At 66.2% G+C, this 18,964-nt stretch overlaps 1 protein-coding gene across 1 annotated transcript in view; it reads left to right on the top strand.

Moving 5' to 3' along the window:
* Positions 1-3,186: 3,186 nt before the first annotated feature.
* The window catches only part of LAMA5 (laminin subunit alpha 5), a 30,444-nt gene continuing 14,666 nt past the window's right edge, over positions 3,187-18,964 (top strand). Inside the window, exons 1-28 of the mRNA XM_058679305.1 lie at positions 3,187-3,495; positions 6,054-6,206; positions 11,483-11,600; positions 11,975-12,093; positions 12,355-12,525; positions 12,661-12,758; positions 13,473-13,588; positions 13,825-13,943; positions 14,112-14,202; positions 14,400-14,534; positions 14,612-14,674; positions 14,895-15,035; positions 15,154-15,291; positions 15,380-15,514; positions 15,590-15,724; positions 15,808-15,945; positions 16,160-16,212; positions 16,331-16,436; positions 16,554-16,606; positions 16,688-16,793; positions 16,985-17,084; positions 17,164-17,320; positions 17,409-17,547; positions 17,668-17,810; positions 17,892-17,998; positions 18,080-18,233; positions 18,436-18,596; positions 18,683-18,791. Of these exons, the coding sequence (XP_058535288.1) occupies positions 3,190-3,495; positions 6,054-6,206; positions 11,483-11,600; positions 11,975-12,093; positions 12,355-12,525; positions 12,661-12,758; positions 13,473-13,588; positions 13,825-13,943; positions 14,112-14,202; positions 14,400-14,534; positions 14,612-14,674; positions 14,895-15,035; positions 15,154-15,291; positions 15,380-15,514; positions 15,590-15,724; positions 15,808-15,945; positions 16,160-16,212; positions 16,331-16,436; positions 16,554-16,606; positions 16,688-16,793; positions 16,985-17,084; positions 17,164-17,320; positions 17,409-17,547; positions 17,668-17,810; positions 17,892-17,998; positions 18,080-18,233; positions 18,436-18,596; positions 18,683-18,791 (3,564 nt within the window). The 5' untranslated portion in view covers positions 3,187-3,189. The remainder of the gene's footprint in view (positions 3,496-6,053; positions 6,207-11,482; positions 11,601-11,974; positions 12,094-12,354; positions 12,526-12,660; positions 12,759-13,472; positions 13,589-13,824; positions 13,944-14,111; positions 14,203-14,399; positions 14,535-14,611; positions 14,675-14,894; positions 15,036-15,153; positions 15,292-15,379; positions 15,515-15,589; positions 15,725-15,807; positions 15,946-16,159; positions 16,213-16,330; positions 16,437-16,553; positions 16,607-16,687; positions 16,794-16,984; positions 17,085-17,163; positions 17,321-17,408; positions 17,548-17,667; positions 17,811-17,891; positions 17,999-18,079; positions 18,234-18,435; positions 18,597-18,682; positions 18,792-18,964) is intronic.

An 18,964-nucleotide genomic window follows, 5' to 3' on the forward strand; every position in this document is an offset into this window, starting at 1 on the left:
GCTGTCCTTGTGGTCCGGGGAGCCTGCTCCCTTCCCTTCCCCCACAGGTCTGGCGCACTGGGCAGCACACCCCAACCCCACGTCCCTGGCAAGGGCCCTGACGGAGTCCCCTTGAGAGAGGTGGTGCTGTGACGGAGTCTTGCGCTGGCCTGAGGTTAGGGCTCTTAAGCCTGACCGGGCAGCCCGGAGCTCCAGCCCGGAGGCCTGGACGTGTCTGCTGTCTACCCCTCCGGCCAGGGCTGGGTCCTTGGCGCCTGTCAGGCGAGAGCCCTGTGCATGCTGTACCCCAATAAGGACATCTTTCTCTCTGATTTAAGCTTTGCCCCCTGCTCCCTGCTCCAGGCCACAGACGGGCAGCTCAGAGGCCCCCCAGGCACCCTGTAGCCCCTGCCCAGGAGGGAGGGGGCTTCTCCTTCAGGCCAGGAAGTGGCTGCCCAAGTTATCTGGCCACAGCAGTGGGGGCTACTCCCAGTCACCAGGGACCCCTTCTCATCTACTCCCCAAGTTGCAAGTAGCTTTGTGGTCTGGCAGAACCCCCTCTCTGCTCCCCAACTTCAAACTCCCTGGGCGCCTGATGTCAGCCAGCAGGCTGGGGTAATCACAGACGAAGGCAGCCAGGAGAGAACTCCCAGGGCCTTGGAGGGGAGGGTGTGCCCAGACCAGGCCGCCTGGGGAGCAAGGTCCAAGTCCCAAAGGGAAGGGGAGGGAAGAAGGTGGGGAGGGTTAGAGGGTCCTGGAGGGACACGGCTCCCAGGAACCGTTCTGGGCTGCAGGCTGGGGGGTCTGACTTAGGAGCAGAGCAAGGCCCAATGCCAGGCAGGGGTCCAAGGACAGCCCCTGGCGACCTGGCCATTCCAAACAGGCACCCCAATATCATCCAGCCAGGGAGACATCTGCCCTGGACCGTGGCCTCCTGGCCATCACACTGGCAACACTCACACCTCAGCACTCCTGGCTCCTGCACCTGTTATGGGGCCAGACTGGGAGAAGCACCCTCACTGCAGAGAACCCCCAGATCCTCCTCAGGCCAACAGTCCTGCCTGGCCCCTGACCCCGGGGGTCGGGTAGGAGGACCTGCTGAAGGCCGGAGTCCCACTGCCGCGCTCTGGGGCCTCCTGCCTGTGTCTGCCCCTCCTGGGGCCCTCATGTTCCCCCAAGCCTGCCCTGCCCCAGCCCCCAGGCTCTGGGCTGGCCCTTGTCACAGTAGGTGCCATCGAGCGCTGCCCAACAGAGGCCCCGAGCTTCAGTGGTCACCTTCTCACCCTGCGTCCTTTGGTTGGAGGATGGAGCTGATCCCCAGTGCCAGTCCTAGCGCCTGCCCTGGCTTCCCTGCCCAGGAACAGGGGCATCCCTCCCTTCCTGACGGCCCAGCAGGAGACCAGTGCCTTTCACCTGGTAGTCCCCCCCAGGCTGCAGCCCAGCATGGCCCCACGCAGCCGTGCTGCCACCTGCAGTGATGGTGGTGCCACAGCAGTGACCAGTGTCCTCAGAGCAGCTGCTTCCTGGAGCTGCCAAGGTTGCAGGGCCAAGGGGAGTGGGGTGCTCCAAGGATCACGGCAGTGGGGGGCACAGTGGCTCAGTAAGGGACAGGACGTCCCAGGGCCCCTTGAGGGCATCTACACCTGACCCTTCCTGTTACCCTGGGCCTGGGTGGGGAGGGACTCCAGGTGCCCGGCTGTCTTTGAGAGCTTGTGGGCAGAGCACTCACATTCCAGCCCCCCACCTCCCGGCAGGAGCTCCCTGGGGCCCAGAAGTGCCTGTAAGTGTGAATGGGGGGGGCGTCCCAGCACCTGCAATCAGCTCCCGCTCCCGGCCCAGCTGCCCTTGTGGCCATGAGCACCCGCTGGCATGGGCCAGGCGGCACCTCTCCAGCTGCCATGTGCTTTACACATGGCCAGTTGCTCTGGGGGCAGCTGTGGGTCTGTCGGGAAGCAGCAGGCCCTGGATTAACCCTCCCTGAGTCAGCTCATTTCCCAGGCCACTGCACACACACACACACACACTCACTCACTCCGGCCTGCGCCCAGGGTGCCTTGAGTGGCTCCTCCAAGGTGGGGGGAGCTGGCGGGTAGAGGCGGTGTGGGAGGTGTTCCCAGTCGCCCAGGACCAGCCTCCCCCTGGCCCGGTCCCTACTGGACAGCTACTGGACCAGCTGAGCTTCCTCAGGTCTCTGCCCACCCTGGGGCAGGCTCCTTCAACTGTAAGCCCCTGCCAAGGGCTCCAACCCCAGCGGGGAGAAGTGGCCACAGATCAGAATGCACTGGGAACGGGGCAGTTGCTAACTGCTGAGAGAAAGGGTCCCACCTCCCCCAAGTGGTCCCAGGCTCCGGCTGCCGGTCAGGAGGCTCAGCAAGACGCTTGCCCCGCCAGCACGTAACTGCCAGCCAGGCTCAACCCCACTGACACGGACTGGTTTGGAGTTAAAGCCACAGAGAACAGGATCAGGGGCCACAGCCACCAAAAGCAGCACCTGGGCCTCCAGGTCTGTGAGCAACTGGACAGGGGCTGGAGTGGACCTCAGCATGGGCTTGGGGTCAGCAGGAGCCACTGGTGGATCTCACCCTGGCCAGGGAGCAGGAGCTGTGGGGCCACAGCTGGCGCACGGCTGCTGGAGGAGGAGAGCCCCCCCTCCGGCAGGGCCCTGGCTCCAGTCGCTGCGGCCACACTCCCCCATTTGAGGGTTTCCCAGCCCGGCTGGGGCGGCAGGAGCCAGTCAGAGCTGAAGGTGACCAGGCAACACCGGGCCAGGCTGCGACCCCTCGGGGCAGCCAGCCCCCACACCTATTCCCACACTTGGGGGAGAGCACGTTGGCCAGCGCAGGCCAGCGGGATGTGGGGAGCGCTGGGTCCCCAGGAGGTAACAGGGGCTAGGGCAGTAATGAGGGGCGCAGGATGAGCGCGTGGGAGCCCCCATTCGGGGTCTGGGGAGGCGCTGCGGCCGTGCGCACCCACGGCTTGGCCCGGCGCCAGCAGGTGCGCCTTCCGGAAGTCCCGCTGGCCGGGGTCCGAAGGGTTAAGCGCCTCCGGCCGCCCCTCCCCCTCGCGGGGTGCGGGGCTCCGGCGCCCGGCCGGGCCGGGGCGGGGCCTGACGTCCGCGGGCGGGGCGAGCCGGCCGGCCTCGGCGCTGCAGACCCGCGGGGCTCCCGTTGCGCTCGCCGTCCCTGGAGCGCCGAGCCGCGGGCCGGGAAGATGGCGAGGCGCGGCGCGCGGCGCTGCGCGGGGGGCGCACTGCCCCTAGGCGGCTGCAAGGCCCCCGCACCGCTGCTGCTGGCCGGGCTGGCGCTGCTGGGCGCGGCGTGGGCGCGGGACGCCGCGGGCGGCGACTTTAGCCTGCACCCGCCTTACTTCAACCTGGCCGAGGGCGCCCGCATCACCGCGTCCGCGACCTGCGGCGAGGAGGCCGCGGCGCACGGCTCCCCGCGCCCCACCGAGGACCTTTACTGCAAGCTGGTGGGGGGACCCGTGGCCGGCGGGGACCCCAACCAGACCATCCAGGTGAGCGCGGGGTGGGAGACGTGGGCGCGGGCCCGGAGCTCAGCCCGGCTCCGGCAGGGTTGCCGCGGCGGGAGGAATCCAGGTAGCGCCCTCGGGCCCGAACCCTGAATTTTATCTTTCGGGGGACTCTGTCGGACCCCCGTCAGTCCCGCGCGTTCCTGCTGGGAGACAAGCGCCGCGCTCCTCGGGCACTGGGACGCTTGAGGGGTAGGTGGCAAGCCGCGAGCGCCCCGAGTCCGGGATCGGGATAGGGCGGGACTTGGCCTGGGCGCAGGCTGCCTGTGGGGTGGGGGCGGACGCCTCCGCATTCCCTCGGGACCGGCTGGAACCTGCCGGTCTCGGATGTGGTCTGGGAGAGGCGGCGCCCTTCGCGGCATCTGGGCTTTCCAAGAGGGGTCTGGGGACTGGTGGGACTCCCTCCACTTACACCAGGTTGGGGAGACCTGGGGGTGGAAGCACGTGATCCGTGGCCTGGGCCTGGCCTGTGCCCAGCAGGTGCTGGAAGTCGTGGCTTTAGTACCCGGAGAGTCTCCTCTCTCCAGAGGAGACCCTCCCCAGCTCTGACCCTGTTGGCTTGGTTAGGTGGCCCCACCTACCGCGGGACCCCTGATGGAAGAGCTGGGCTGTTGGAAGTCTCTTAGCTAGTGCCATCCCCGCCCCCCATCCCGGCCTTGGGAGAGCCCTGAGGACGTGTAACCTGAGCTGAGATCTCCAGGGACCTTCCCCCACCTTCCCAGAGCCGAGGCTGGAGAGGAGGAGTAGCTGGGGAAAGGGTGGGGGGAAGGCGCCCCTGCCGGACCCTCCTAGGAACTGGGCACTTGCTGGCCGCGCATCCCCCAGCAGAGGCTCCGGGCCGCCCCCTCCTCCCTCTGCAGCCGTTCCTGGGCTCGCAACTTCTCAGCCGCAAGCTTTCTGCTCCCTGGCTGAGGTGGACGGGACAAAGCTACTTGCAGTGTAGACAGGGCCCTTGTGGTGGGGTGCTCCTGGACGAGCGGGGTGGTGTCCCCGAGGACTTGGGCCCTGGGGCAGCGCAGGGCGGCCCAGAGCTCGCAGCAGCTTCCAGCACGTGCTGGCCGGGTATCCACGCCAAGTTAAGAGTGGGCAGCTGCAGCAGGTGCAGTGGCTGTCCCTGCCTCAGGGGGGTCCCTGGGCTAGCCCAGCAGTGGGCGGTGCCCTCACCGCTTCCAACCCTTTTCCTGCAGGACCCTTTGCCTCCTGGGGCTAGTGAGGATGCCCTCCCAGGGTGGGAGTGGCGGGGTGGGGTGGGGGGCGCTTGTAGTGGCTTCCAAGGGGGACTCGAACTACCTGTTGCTGCATCCCTCAGCAGGACTGAGCACCTGCTGCCCCACCTTGTACCTCCTGCCGTGCCCTGTCCCTGGAGGGGCCTGGGTAGCAGGCAGCCTTCCCCGCAGGCCCTGCTCACCGCCTGTCCTCCCCAGCCAGTCACCCCCTCCCAGTGCAGGTTTGGTTTCAGGGCCGCTATTCCTGCTGGCTGGGGTGGGGGGACCCCACCCTGGGTGGAGCCACCTCTCAGGGGGTCCCCATTGCTCCAGCCCCTCTGTGGCTGCTCTGGAAGGGGCTTTGGGACACAGCTGTGGGGGCAGGCGCCCTAGGTGGTTGGTCCTGGCCCCAGTTGGTGGCATGGGCCGGCTTCTTGGGTTGTGCAGAGCCCAGGGCCCTGCTCCCCTCAGGGTGGGTTCCAGACTGAGCTGAGGGATGGCAGTGCAAGGGGCTTTGGCTGGTCGGGCTCTGAGGTGTGAGCTGCCCCAGGGCCCACCTGAAGCCGGCTTTGTTCCTTTGTGTCCTCGCCCTGGGTCGGGGGAGGGGAGCCCCCCTCCACAGACAGGGACAGGCGGGGACATGCAGTGCGTGCCTGCGAGGCCTGTAGGAACGGGGATCTCCGTGCTCCTCCCACCCGCTTCCTCCTCCTCCTGCTGGCCCCCCAGGAGGCTGCGAGGGGGCGCTCCTGGCTGTCAGCCTGAGCCTCCCCAGGGCCAGGTCTCCTGGGCTTCTTTGTGTGCAGGGCCAGCGGGTCTGGTTTCCTCGGGGTGGGGGGTGGGGGTTGGGCTGGCAGCCAGGGCCAGGCGCCGCCCCTCTCCTGCCAGGGACCCAGGCCAGGACCCTGCAGGAGCTTCCTGCACCCCCTCCCAGGGCAGGGCCCCTAGCAGGTGGCTGGGCCTAATCCGCGTATGGCCAGGCCCGTGCAGGTGCAAACATAGCCCACCCTGTCGATGTGGACACTGAGGCTCAGCTGTGGCCGTGACTTGGCCCCAACCCAGGGCTCAGCAACACTGCACACATGCCTACTCCCCCAGCAAGTCCTGGGATGTCTTCCCTGAGCCGTGCCCGCCGTGGAGGCTGCACTGACCCTCCACCCCCTGGAGAGGCCCTCTGCTCGCTGATCCCCGCCTTCCTGCCCTGTGGTGTGGGCTCATGGTCCGTGGGCACCATGTCTGGGAGCCCGTGTCAAGGGTACCTCGAGTGCTCTTGGGCAGGAGGTGACTGTAGAGGGGCAGTGGGCATATGAGCCTTCTGGCCACCTGGACATCTCCCCGCAGGGCCAGTACTGTGACATCTGCATGGCTGCTAACAGCAACAAGGCCCACCCAGCCAGCAATGCCATTGACGGCACGGAGCGTTGGTGGCAGAGCCCGCCCCTGTCCCGCGGCCTGGAGTTCAACGAAGTCAACATTACCCTGGACCTGGGCCAGGTACAGCCCCCCTGGGGAGAGTGGGCGGGCCCCCGTGAGGCAGTGGGTGCTGGGGCCAGCTCTTCAGACCCATCCCCTGAGGTACTCTCAGAGGTTCCTGGGAGCAGAGCTGGGCTGGGGGTGCCCTGGTGCTTACTCAGGAATTCCTGGCGGCTGTGGGAGTGGCCCCAGGAATGTGGAAGTGGACATTCCTAAGATACCTGTGCTGCGGATGCAGTCTGGCTGCTGCCCTGTTGGGCCTATGAGCCTGGGCAGGGAGCAGAGTAGGACCTCCAAGAGATGAGGGACTCCCCAAGGCAGGTCTGGAACTCCCCAAGGCAGGTCTGGGCCTCCAGCATTCCTCCTGGGCAGGTGCCTGGCCTGTGGAGTGGGCTGGCCGTGCTGTTTGGGGGTGGGGCAGGTGGGAGAAGCTGAGCTTGGAGCTGCTGGCCTGAGCTCCGGGATGGGGCTGTGGCCTGCTCTGACGTCCAGGCCTCCCATCCAGGCCCCTGTCATCCTGGGCTGTGACCCATGGGTTTTGGCTCCTCCTGGCCCCCCGGGCAGCTTGGGGTAGGGGGGAGGCTCAAGTCCTGCAGGTGGCCTGGGATACCCAGGAGACCTGAGGCCCATGTCCCCATGTGGGGAGGGTGGGATGGAGGGTCCTTACCCCTGGTCTCGCTGTTTTCCATCATATCTGGGCTGCCCTCCCTGCCCCAGCCACCCCCCTGCTCTGCCCCTGGAACCCAGAGGGACCCTGGAGCCCCCATCTGCCTGGGCTCCTCCCTGACCCTCCTGCACGGGGCAAGCCCTGCTGGGGGTGGGGCCAGTCTGCCTGGGCACAGTGCTTTGTTGACCCAAAGGAGATGTGGGGGCCGGGGGCTGGCGTTCAGACCATCCAATGCCAGGACCCCCCTTGCGTCAGCATTGGGAGTGAGCTTGGCAGTTGCCGGGCCCGGGGCACACATTGGTCCAGCTTCTTCCTGGGTTAAAACGAGGCTCTTGGTGCCCCTGGGTCTGTGAGGAAGGGGTGCCCAGCTGACTCTGTAGCCCCTCCCACTGCCCTATGCCAAGGGTGCTGCTTGCTGAGGGCCCCTCGTCCGTCTGAGGTCCAGAGTGGTGCCCTGGGCAGGGCAGTGGTGTGAGCTGGGACACTGTGTGTAGCACCTCCTGAGGTTCTCCCACTGGGGTGGGGCAGCCTCTGGGGCGCTGGTCCTGGGGCGTGGCTGGCCCCCATCAGGAAGTGAGGTGTGGCTGAGCGGGCCCAGCCCTCCCATGCCACAGGCGGCCAAGCCTTTGTTCTAGCGGATGCCCGGGAGGGGGTAGCGGGCACTGCGGGGTTTCCTGTGTGTCACTGAGACCTCACACCCGGCGGCCTGTGGAGGGGGGCCCTCGGCCAGAGCCGGGGAGCACACAGGGGGCTCAGCAACTCTGGTTGTTTCAGCATCTTGCTTCTCCTGGGGTCCTCTGGGAGCTTTGGGAGCCTGGGAGTGGGCTTTCTGGCCAGTTGCACACAGACCCCATGCCTGGGGCACTCCCCGCCCTGCCCTGCTGGGTGCCCTCGCCTTCGCCACAGTGCCATGTACCACCCCATGGTGTCCCTCTGATCTCCTGAGGGGTGCTGTCGTCAGCAGCCCCCCAGATCCGGGCCGTCAGCCCCCTCCTGGGATGAGGAGTGTTCGTTCCCTTGGGGCAGGGGCAGGTGGGGCTGCTGAGTGAAGGCCAGGAGTGTGGGCCAGGCCCAGCCGGGGGTGGGGGGCAGAGGCTTGACTGAGCCTGGAGCTGCCTGGCTGAGGGTTATCTAGGGAGCGAGGGGTCAGCTGTGCCCTCCCCGGGCGTTGGCAGAGGGATGGTGCCAGTATGGAGTGACCTATTGCTGGGATCCTGTGTGGTCACCAGGGAGGGTGGTCTGGCTGCCTAGGCCTGTGGCTTCATACTTCCTTGTAACTAGAGGCAGGGAGCATCAGGGGGTACAGGGTCAGCCCCCCAGGAGCCTCTGGCATGGCTCCCTGCATCCTGCTGGGCACTTGGCCGTGTGGCCGGGACCCTAGGGAGGTCAGTGGGGCTGCCCGGGCCAGAGGCAGGAAGTGCACCTGGCAGGGCTGTGGTTATGGAGTCCAGCGTTGGGCACCGGTGCAGGGCGAGGCTCCAGGGTGGGGGTCCTTGGGCTGGGGCTGGGCAGCCCCCAACTGGCCCAGGGCAGAGTCTTACGCCTTCTCGCTCGCTCTGGGCACGTGGACCTGACCTGCCCAGAGCCCCTGATTTTTAAACAAACTCACCCATTGCTGGCTTTCCCAGCACACACGGCGCAGCTGAGACTAAACTGTTTGGGTTTCAGCCGTGGGGTCCCCTTGGATAAACAATGCTTCCTGTGGCCTTGGCCGAGTGACTGGCCTGACCTGGGCTGCTGGGGGGCCGGGAGTCCTGCTCTGTCCCGTCGAGCTGGGCTTGTACGTATGTCCTGGGAGGCCCCCACACACCTGAGCTTGAGCCAACTGGGGTGTCCATGACCTCCCAGCACTGGGCTGGCCCAGCTGTGGACCTGGATGGACAGTCGCCCCAATCCTGTTCCGGGGCAGACTGTCCCTGCCCCCCGCAGTGGGGCCAGCAGCTCTTCCAGATGGGATGCCTGCCAGGGGGAGGGCACACTTGGACTGGCTGACGTCCTGATCTGGGCACTGGAGGGGTCAGGGCGTGGGTCCAAGGGCGCTGGCCCGGATGCTCAGAGTGAGGAAGGACTTCCTGCCTCCGGTCGGCATGGCCTGGGACCCCGGCTGGCGCTGGGTGCTTTCGCTGGGTGCTGGCGCTGGGCCTCCTTGCTGCAGGCCAGCGCTGAGTCAGAACTGGGCTGCTGAGTCACATTGCCGGATGGGCGCGGTCACTCACCAGAACCGGCATTGCACCAGTACCAGCCCTGAGGCCGCACGGCAGCCAGCCCATATCTGTTCCCTGGTCCACGGGGCTGCCGCACGGAGCCTGTGAGGACCCTGCCCGCCTCCGGGTTCTCACTGTGGTGCCAGTCCCAGCCCAACTGGATTGTCTTTTACCATGCCAGGTGGCACCTGTTTCCCAGAGCTCTCAGGAGTGTGCCACTGGTCAAGGTGTGGTCTGTGCACCTGCCCCCGAGCCCCAGGCCTGGGCAGGAACGGACCGTCCAGGCTGCACAGCCCTGAGCCAACCCTCCCAGGCAGGGGTCCCGGGAGCACAGCCCCTCTCCGGTCCTTTCCGAGGTCTGGCCTGGCCAAGAGGCAGCCCTGGCTGCTGTCCTGGAGGCGTGCCCACCCTGAATAGCCAGGATTTTAAAAATAACCGGCTGCTTTTGTTTTGCTTTTGCTTTAAAAAGCTTTTTTTTTTTTCCCCTTTCTGCAGAGTGCACGGCAACGAAAGGTCAGCGGTGCTGGCAGTGCGCTGGGGTGGCTGGGAGGGCGGCTGCGCCCAGGGAGGTTGGGGTCTGCGCCTTGGCAGGGCACGCCGAGGGCACCGGTTGGTCAGGGGCACCGGGGCACCCCAGGCAGCCAGGGCCCTGCCCTGACCATGTCTGCAGCCGGTCAGGGCCCTGTGTGCTGGCTGGCCTGCTGGCTGAGGTCCCTCAGCCTCTGTGCCTCCAGGCCCTGCCCGTCTGGGACTTGGAGTCAGCTTTGCGCCAGTGCCCCAGCTGGGGAGGACACGGGAGGGCGGGGAGGAGTGGCCAGCTGGCCAGCCAGGCTGCTGCCCAGGGAAAGGCAGGGGTGGGTCCCAGGCAGCATGCCCAGGCTCCCAGGATGCGGGTGTTGTGGCTTGGCTGTGCAAAGACCCGGGTGCAAGGTTGGGGTTCAGGTGGTTTGGCGGCTGTGACCCTGTCCCCCCTCTCCCAATCCTCCTGGACTCAGGACTCCCCTGGGCTGTAGCCGGAGGGTCTGTGGTTCCCCACCACCACCTCAGGCTGCCTTGGGCTCATGTGGGGCAACTGTAGACCCTGCACAGTCTGGGCCCCCATATCCCCCTGGCTGATAGCGCTTGCCAGGTGGCATTATGCCCCTGATGGGAGATGGGCAGTTAGGGTGTGCTAGGCCTGCACTCAACAGGGGAGGGATTGGTGCTTGGGGCCGTCTAGGCACTGAGTGTATGTGGTGCTGGGGCCATACAGCGGGGACGTGGAGAGCCAGGAGGTCCCAGGGGCTGGGGTGGATGGCAGTCAGGTTGGACTGCCCCAAGAAGGTGTCCAGAGGGGTCCTCTGGGCTCTCAAGGCCAGGGCTGGCCAGGCCACTGTTGAGGAGGGGCCCACAAAGCCCGGACGTGCAGACCTGGGTCTCGAGGTTAGGACCAGACAGGCCAAAGCTGGGTCTTGGGCACCTCTGGCCGAGAGCAGGAGGTGGGCAGATGCCTGGGCAGGGCTCAGCTCTGGGCGGGCCCTTCTGCTTGCCTTCTGTCCCGCATCCTAGTGTTGGGGCGGTCATTAGGTAAGGGGAGGCCAGGGCCACTGAGGCTTCACGGATGGGGTGCTGTGCCCTGGGCCCGTCTCCCCCAGGACCACCACCTACTCTTTTTTTCTTTCAAAATTTTAACACAATTCTATTTGTTCTTATCTACTTGTAAAACATCACTGAAAAGGAGATTAATAAAATACAGCCACCTTAGAAAGTGTCACTGTCACAGGACTTAAATGTTTTTTTTTAATTTATTCATTAATTACATTGTATTATGTGACACAGTTTCATAGGTACTGGGATTCCCCCCACCCCTCCCCAAACCCTCCCTCCATGGTGGATTCCTCCACCTTGTTGCATAACCACAGTTCAAGTTCAGTTGAGATTCCCCCATTGCAAGCATATACCAGACATGGAGTCCAGCATCTTATTGTCCAGTCAAGTTCAGCGGCTTCTTAGGTATATCCTCTCTGGTCTGAAGACAGAGCCAGCAGAGTATCAACTAAAAGCTGTAACATTACCATCAGCAAAAATTTACATCATTATGGAATTAATTGACATAGTAATGAGTAACCACACCACCTACTCTTGCTCAGGCCCCAGGGGCCCCTCTGGGAAGCTGTTCCCTCCTTGGTCCTGCAAAGGGCAGAGACCCCATTGCACCTGCGTGAACCCACACTGACAGAACAGGGAGTATGGAGGGCCAGGCGCCATGTTCCACTCACCGTCCCCCCTTGCCCTCTGTCCTTCTCCAACCCTGCGTGTCCCTTCCCTCACTGTCCTCCCCCATTCACCATCCCCCTTCTCTGCCCCTCCCCCACTCTGCCCCTTCTCTGCCCCTCCCCCATTCACCACCCCCTTCTCTGCCCCTCCCCCACTCTGCTGACCCACAGGTTTTTCACGTGGCCTATGTGCTGATCAAGTTTGCCAACTCCCCTCGGCCGGACCTCTGGGTGCTGGAACGTTCCACAGACTTTGGCCACACCTATCGGCCTTGGCAGTTCTTTGCCTGTGAGTATCTCCAGGGCTGGGGGTGCCCTTGCGGAGGGCCAGAGGCCCCTGACCACTGGGGTTCAGGGCTGTCCCTCATAGTCCAGTCATCAGTGGCACACTGGGCTCCCTTGCACTTCCTGCTGGCCTCGCTGTTGGGTCAGGAGAGGGAGGCCTGGATCATCCCTCCCCACGTTGCCTGGGAGACAGGCCTGGACGCCTGTCCTCCACGCATGCTGGCCTGTCCCCTGCAGGGAAAGGCTGTCTTCCCGGGCAGTTGGGGACGACCTGAGGGGTGGTGGTCCCGGGGAATGCAGCTCCAAATCTGTTTAGGAAAGTGCCCGGCGGCAGCCCCTTGGGCTGGGCAAGGCAATTCACACCCACCCGGCTTGCAGCCTCCAAGAGGGATTGCCTGGAGCGCTTCGGGCCACAAACCCTGCAGCGCATCACTCGGGATGACGACGCCATCTGCAGCACAGAGTACTCTCGTATTGTGCCCCTGGAGAACGGCGAGGTACCCGGGCAGGCGGGTGGGCAGAGGGCAGGTGGGGCAGCTGGGCCACACGGCGGGTGGGGCGGCTGGCCACGCCCGGGCAGGTGGATGGGCAGGTGGGTGGGGTGGCTGGCCATTCCTGGGTGGGTGGATGGGCAGGTGGGTGGGGCAGCTGGCCATTCCTGGGCGGGTGGATGGGCAGGTGGGTGGGGCGGCTGGCCATGCCCCGGCAGGTGGGCGACAGGGTGGGCAGGGGCTCAACTTGGCTCCTGTGGCATGCAGATCGTGGTATCGCTGGTGAACGGGCGTCCGGGGGCCATGAACTTCTCGTACTCGCCGCTGCTGCGCGAGTTCACCAAGGCCACCAACGTCCGCCTGCGTTTCCTGCGCACAAACACACTGCTGGGCCACCTGATGGGCAAGGCGCTGCGGGACCCCACTGTCACCCGTCGGGTGAGCTGCAGCCGGGACCAGGAGTGACCAGTGGGCACCTGGCTGGGGGGTGGCACATGGCCTGCAGGGCTGGCCCTGGCTGCAGGGGCCTGGGTGCTGGAGTGGGCCGTGGCACTCATGGGGCTCTGGGCGCAGTACTATTACAGCATCAAGGATATCAGTGTTGGCGGTCGTTGTGTCTGCCATGGCCACGCGGACGTCTGTGATGCCAGGGACCCTGCAGAGCCTTTCAGGTGAGCTGGCCCTGCCCAGCCTGTGGGCTGCACCTGCCGCCTTGCCCCAGCCCCAAGATCTTGGGCTCCCTATTGGATGTGCCAGGGAGATGTTGGACCCTTGATCCCTGCTCCCAGACCCCTGGCCACCTGCTGGTTCGCTCCCCAGATGGCCATAGTGACTGGAGCTGGGTCAGGCTGAGGTCTGGAGCCTGGAGCTCCCTCTGGGTCTCCCACGTGGCTGAAGGGACCCAAGGACAGTGCTGTCCTCTGCTGCTTCCTCAGGAGCTGGGTCAAAGTGGATCAGCTGAGACTCGAACCCGCACCCCTGTGGGGTAGTGGCATTGCAGGTGGTGATTCTACCTGCTGCCTGTACCTGGGACCTTTTTCCACTTCCCCCTCCTCCCGTCACCCCCCTCAGGCTGTGTCTGAGCGCACCCTCAGACACATTGGCGCGGCAGGCAGGGCTCCAGTCTCCGGCTCAGTGTGCGTAGTGCAAAGGGCACAGCCCTTGGCCCCTCGCCCTGTGCCTGGGGGTGCCTGGGGGATCCCGGGCTGCCAGCAGGGCGAGATGTGGGCCCTAAAGGGTGTACCTGGGCTCCTGTCTCCTGGCTGGGGCGGGAAGGAATGCGCTGACCAGTCAGTGGTGGCCCGAGGTTGCCACGGGCTCCCCTGGGGCAGGGGCCAAAGCTTGGGCTCCTGGTGGGTGTGAGCCGGCGTCTGGCATCCCTTCAGGCTGCAGTGTGCCTGCCAGCACAACACGTGTGGGGGTTCGTGCGACCGCTGCTGTCCTGGCTTCAACCAGCAGCCGTGGAGACCGGCCACCACCGACAGTGCCAACGAGTGCCAGCGTGAGTGCACTTCCTTATGCCCGTGTGTGTGCCCCTGTGGCTCCCGTGCCCTCGTGTGTGTGGCTGCCAGGGGGGTCGGGGCTGTGTCCCCCTGCTCCCGTGCACACGTGTGCAAGCTTGTGCCCCAGTGCTTTGTGGGTTGTGTCACCCACATTCGCGTGCTAATGCCTTGTGGTGCGTGGATATGCTGGGATATGCTGGGGTCATGCTGTGTGCTGACACGGAGCCCCTCCCAGCCTGTAACTGCCACGCCCACGCCCACGCCTGTTACTACGACCCCGAGGTGGCGCAGCGCCATGCCAGCCAGGACCAAGACAACATCTACCAGGGAGGGGGCGTCTGCATGGACTGCCAGGTAGGCCAGGGGGCCGGGGTGGGGACAAGCCAGGGGCTGGGGGGTGGGGACTAGCCAGGGGCTGGGGCATGGTCACTCGGCGTCCCCTCCCCCCAGGTAGGCCAGGGGGCCGGCGGGGGGGATGAGCCAGGGGCTGGGGCATGGTCACTTGGCATCCCCTCCCCCCAGCACCACACCACGGGCATCAACTGTGAGCGCTGCCTGCCCGGCTTCTACCGTGCCCCGGACCAGGCCCTGGACTCGCCGCACGTCTGCCAGCGTGAGTGGGCACCCCTGCTGGCCGTGGCTGCCTCAGCGCAGGAGGCTGAGCCTCGTGGGGAAGGCGGAGGTTAAGGAGGAGTCTGGTCTGGGGGAGCACCTTGCCTGGCGGCCCCGGGCCCTGCACCTCCCACCCCTCACAGCCTGGAGGCCCCGGGCCCAAGGCTCTCAGGACATCCTGATCTCTGCTCCCTCCAGCCTGCAGCTGTGAGTTGGACTCCATGGATGGGACGTGTGAGGACCTGACCGGCCGCTGCTCCTGCCGGCCCAACTTCACGGGGGAGCAGTGTGACGCGTGTGCCGAGGGCTTCGTGGGCTTCCCGCAGTGCTACCGTGAGGACGCTGCCAGGTGGGGTGGGGCGGGGCGCTGGGCCGGACAGCCCGGCCCACACGCGGTGTCGCCCCCTCAGCGCTGGCCTCATTTCCTCACAACGACACGGGGGAGCAGGTGCTGCCGGCCGGACAGATAGTGAGTAAGTTCCTTGGGCCCCGCCCGTGGTGCACCTGCTGAGAAGGGGACAGGGGACTTGTCACTTGTGCAAACGGTGTGAATTCACCCCAGAAAACCTACAAATCTCAGGGGAGCACAGGTGAAGGGCAGTTCTGTGGCTGTGCTTCCGCGTTCTGTGGCTGGAGGGAGGGCAGCTGGGCTTTTGGAGCCATCGAGCCTCCCCCAACTCCCACCATTCCCAGACTGTGACTGCAGCGCCGCTGGCACCGAGGGCAACGCTTGCCGGAAGGACCCACGCGTGGGCCGCTGTGTGTGCAAACCCAACTTCCAGGGTGCCCACTGTGAGCTCTGTGCCCCTGGCTTCCATGGCCCCGGCTGCCAGCGTGAGTCTTGCCCTGCCTGACCCGAGGCCAGCACCCCCTGCCCGGCCCCCTGCGTGTCCCAACACCCCAGCCTGACCTCGCCCGGCTGCTGTCTGACATACTGCTCCCCACCCTGCAGCGTGCCCTTGCTCCGGTCCTGGCGTGGCTGACGGCCTCTGTGACCCCGACTCGGGCCGGTGCAGCTGCAGGCTGGGCTTTGAGGGGGCTGCGTGTGACCGCTGTGCACCCGGCTACTTCCACTACCCCCTCTGCCAACGTGAGTGACGCTCTGAGTGGGTGTGGGTGGGAGATCCTGGGAGCAGAGCTGGCCCTGACTGGAGCTTGGTAACACCCCTCTGCCCCAGTGTGCGGCTGCAGCCCCACCGGGACCCTGCCCGAGGGCTGCGATGAGGCTGGACGCTGCCTGTGCCGGCCTGGGTTTGACGGTGCCCACTGTGACCACTGCCGCCCGGGCCACCACAGCTACCCTGACTGCCATGGTGAGCAGGGCCCCAGGGCAGGGCCTGGGGAGTCACCATGGCAGCATGCCTGATCTGCTCCCCACCTCCCTGCAGCCTGTGTGTGCGACCCCCGGGGCGCCCTGGAGCAGCTGTGTGGGCCCATGGGCCTGTGTCGCTGCCGCCCCGGCTACACGGGCACCACCTGCCAGGAGTGCAGCCCTGGCTTCCACGGCTTCCCTGACTGCGTCCGTGAGTGCGGGGCTGGGTCGGGGGTAAGCCGGGACGGGGTAGGTGTGCGCTGAGCCCTCACCCTGGCCTGGCCCCTTACATAGCCTGCCAGTGCTCCCCTGCTGGCTCCCTGCATACCACCTGTGACCTGCGGAGTGGGCAGTGCAGCTGCCGGCCCCGGGTGGAAGGCCTGCGGTGCGACACATGTGTGCCTGGCGCTTACAACTTCCCCGTCTGCGAGGGTGAGTGAGGGTGCAGGCCGTGCTGAGGGCGTGTCCTACGGTCATAGCCACGATCCCGCCCGTTTGCATGGCCGGTCACACTGTGCAGGTCGCTCTTGTCATGCATGTTCACGTGTGAGTGTGTGTGTGTGTGTGAAGGGGTGGTCCCACCGGGCTGGGGGATCCCTGGGGTCTGTCCCTGGGAGGTGACTCACTGAGGCCTGACTCTCCACAGTCGGTGCCTGTCATCCTGCTGGCCTGGCCCCGGCTGAGCCCTCCCTTCCTGAGGTGAGTCTGAGGCTGCCGTGTTGGGTCTGGGGGCGGGCAGGGTGCCAAGGCCCAGTGGAAAGTTCCTGCCTGCCGTGTGGTTGCAGGGCCCCCTGACCCTGGTCCTGTCTCCACACAGGCGCAAGCCCTCTGTGTGTGCCGAGCCCACGTGGAGGGGCCGAGCTGTGAGCGCTGCAAAGCCGGCTTCTGGGGGCTGAGCCCCAGTCACCCCGAGGGCTGTGCCCGTGAGTGTGCTGTTGGGAGCAGGCCATGGGAGGCTGGGGTGAGGCTTGAGGGGCCGTAGGGAGCTGGAGGGATCGGGGTCCAGCCCTGCCCACTCAGGCCTGCTCTGCCCTCTCCAGGCTGTCACTGCGACCCCAGGGGCACGGTGGGCGGAGGTGCTGAGTGTCAGGCGGTGAGTGTGGGGCTCCAGGCGCTGGGGGCAGCGGGCAGGGGTAGGATCCGAGCTCACCCAGCTCCCGTCCTGCTGCTGCAGGGCACCGGCCAATGCTTCTGCAAGCCCCACGTGTGCACTCAGACCTGCGCAGCCTGCAAGGATGGCTACTTCGGCCTCGAGCAGGCCGACTACTTCGGCTGTCGTAGTGAGTACCTGGGGCCTGGCCCCTGTGGCGTGAGACGGCCGTGGGCTGGGACCCCAGCTCCTGGGCACTGGGAGGGCCTGGCCTGGGGGGGATGGGGAGAGGCAGTCCCTGGGGAGCAGTGCATCGCCAGAAGTGTAAGGGCAGGCAGCTGGATGGCCTGGTGGTACCTGACCCTGCTCCCCTCCCTGCAGGTTGCCGCTGTGACGTTGGCGGTGCCCTAGGCCAGAGCTGCGAAGCCAAGACGGGGGCCTGCCGGTGCCGCCCCAACACCCAGGGCCCCACGTGCAGCGAGTAGGTGCCCCCAACAGCAGTGCTGCCCTGGGCCTTCCCACACCCCCGCCCTGGCACTGACCACCCCTGCCATGACCAGGCCCACAAAGGACCACTACGTGCCGGACCTGCACCACCTGCGGCTGGAGCTGGAGGAGGCGGCCACGCCTGAGGGCCGCGCTGTGCGCTTTGGCTTCAACCCCCTGGAGTTCGAGGGGTTCAGCTGGAGGGGCTATGCTCAGATGTCGCCCATCCAGGTGAGTGGCCCCGTGGTCCCGTCTCCTGGCTTCTGCCTTTGTCCCGTGGTCACCGTGGACAGAGCCTGATGCTTAGTGCCCATCCCAGCCCAGGATTGTGAGCAGGCTGAACTTGACCTCCCCTGACCTCTTCCGGCTTGTCTTCCGCTATGTGAACCGGGGGCCAGCTGTTGTCAGTGGCCGGGTGTCTGTGCGCGAGGAGGGAGTGCTAGCCACGTGCACCAACTGTGAGTGGGCAGTCCCGCTGCCAGCCTAGTCCAGCCCCTTCTCACGTCCCCCAGCCAGCTTTGCCGTGTGTGGGTATGGCCGGGGCCCAGGGCTGATTCAGGCTCCCGCTCGGCCCCCAGGCACAGAGCAGAGCCAGTCCATGGCTTTTCCGCCCAGCACAGAGCCCGCCTTCCTCACCGTGCCCCGGACAGGCTTCGGGGAGCCCTTCGTGCTGCACCCTGGCTCCTGGTCCCTGCTCGTGGAAGCGGAAGGAGTGCTCTTGGTGAGGCCGGGGCCCAGGAAGGGGTGGGAGGGGCCTTGGCCTCAGCCACAGGCCTGGCAACCCAGCCCCCTTCTCCCCCAGGACTACGTGGTTCTGCTGCCCAGTGCCTACTACGAGGCCGCCCTGCTGCAGCTGCGGGTGACGGAGGCCTGCCTGGCCCACGCCCCTGCCCGGAGCTCTGGAGAGAAGTGAGGGCCTGCCTGGGGCAGTGGGGGAACAGGCGAAGCTGGCCTCCAGGCCTGCTGCTGACCGCTGTGTCCCCTCCACAGCTGCCTCCTGTATGCCCACCTCCCGCTGGACGGCTTTCCCTCGGCCGCTGGTGGGGAGGCCCTGTGTGGCCACGACAACAGCTTGCCGCGGCCCTGCAGCCTGGAGCGCCTGAGTCCCTCGCACCCGCTCCTGGCCGCCTGCACGGGCAGTGATGTGCGTGTCCCAGCCCTGGGGCGGGGCAGCTGTGGGGCTCGGCCTGGGGCTTTGGGGCTAAGCGCTAGCCAGCATTCATCCGGAGGGCTCCGGCCATCTGCTGCCATCTGCAACCAGGCTTAGCCCCCGGGGTTGGGGGTGGCTACATGAGCAGGCATGGGCAAGGCCCGAGCTGTGCCGTCTGACCACCTGCCTCCCCCAGGTGGATGCCCAACTGCAGGTGCCTGTGCTGAGGCCAGGCCGCTATGCCCTGGTGGTGGAGTACGCCAGCGAGGGTGCCCCCCAGCAGGTGGCCGTAGCGGTGCACACTTCCCAGGGAGCCCCGCAGGAGGGGGCACTCACCCTCCATCCCTGCCCATACAGGTGGGTTGGGAGGCCTGGCTGCCCACTCCTGCCTCACCCCAGCAGCAGCCATTTCCCACTGGTTGACAACTGTCCTCCGCTCCCAGCACCCTGTGCAGGGGCCTCACGCTGGACTCGCAGCGCCACCTGGCTGTCTTCCACCTGAACTCTGAGGCCAGCATCCGGCTTACAGCCCAGCAGGCTCATTTTTTCCTGGTGAGGCTCATTTTTTCCACGGGCTAATGCCCTGGGGACATGGACCCTGCATCCCTCCTAGAGCTGAGGGGAGCAGCAGGAGGTCCCAGGTACTTCCTGGGGTCTTGTTTCTAGGGCTGGAATTGTGTGGCCACGACTGAGAAGTCCTGGGGTTGGCAGGGGCCGGGTGGGGG

This window comes from Ochotona princeps, chromosome 22, assembly GCF_030435755.1.
Source record: "Ochotona princeps isolate mOchPri1 chromosome 22, mOchPri1.hap1, whole genome shotgun sequence".
Lineage (NCBI taxonomy): Eukaryota > Metazoa > Chordata > Mammalia > Lagomorpha > Ochotonidae > Ochotona > Ochotona princeps.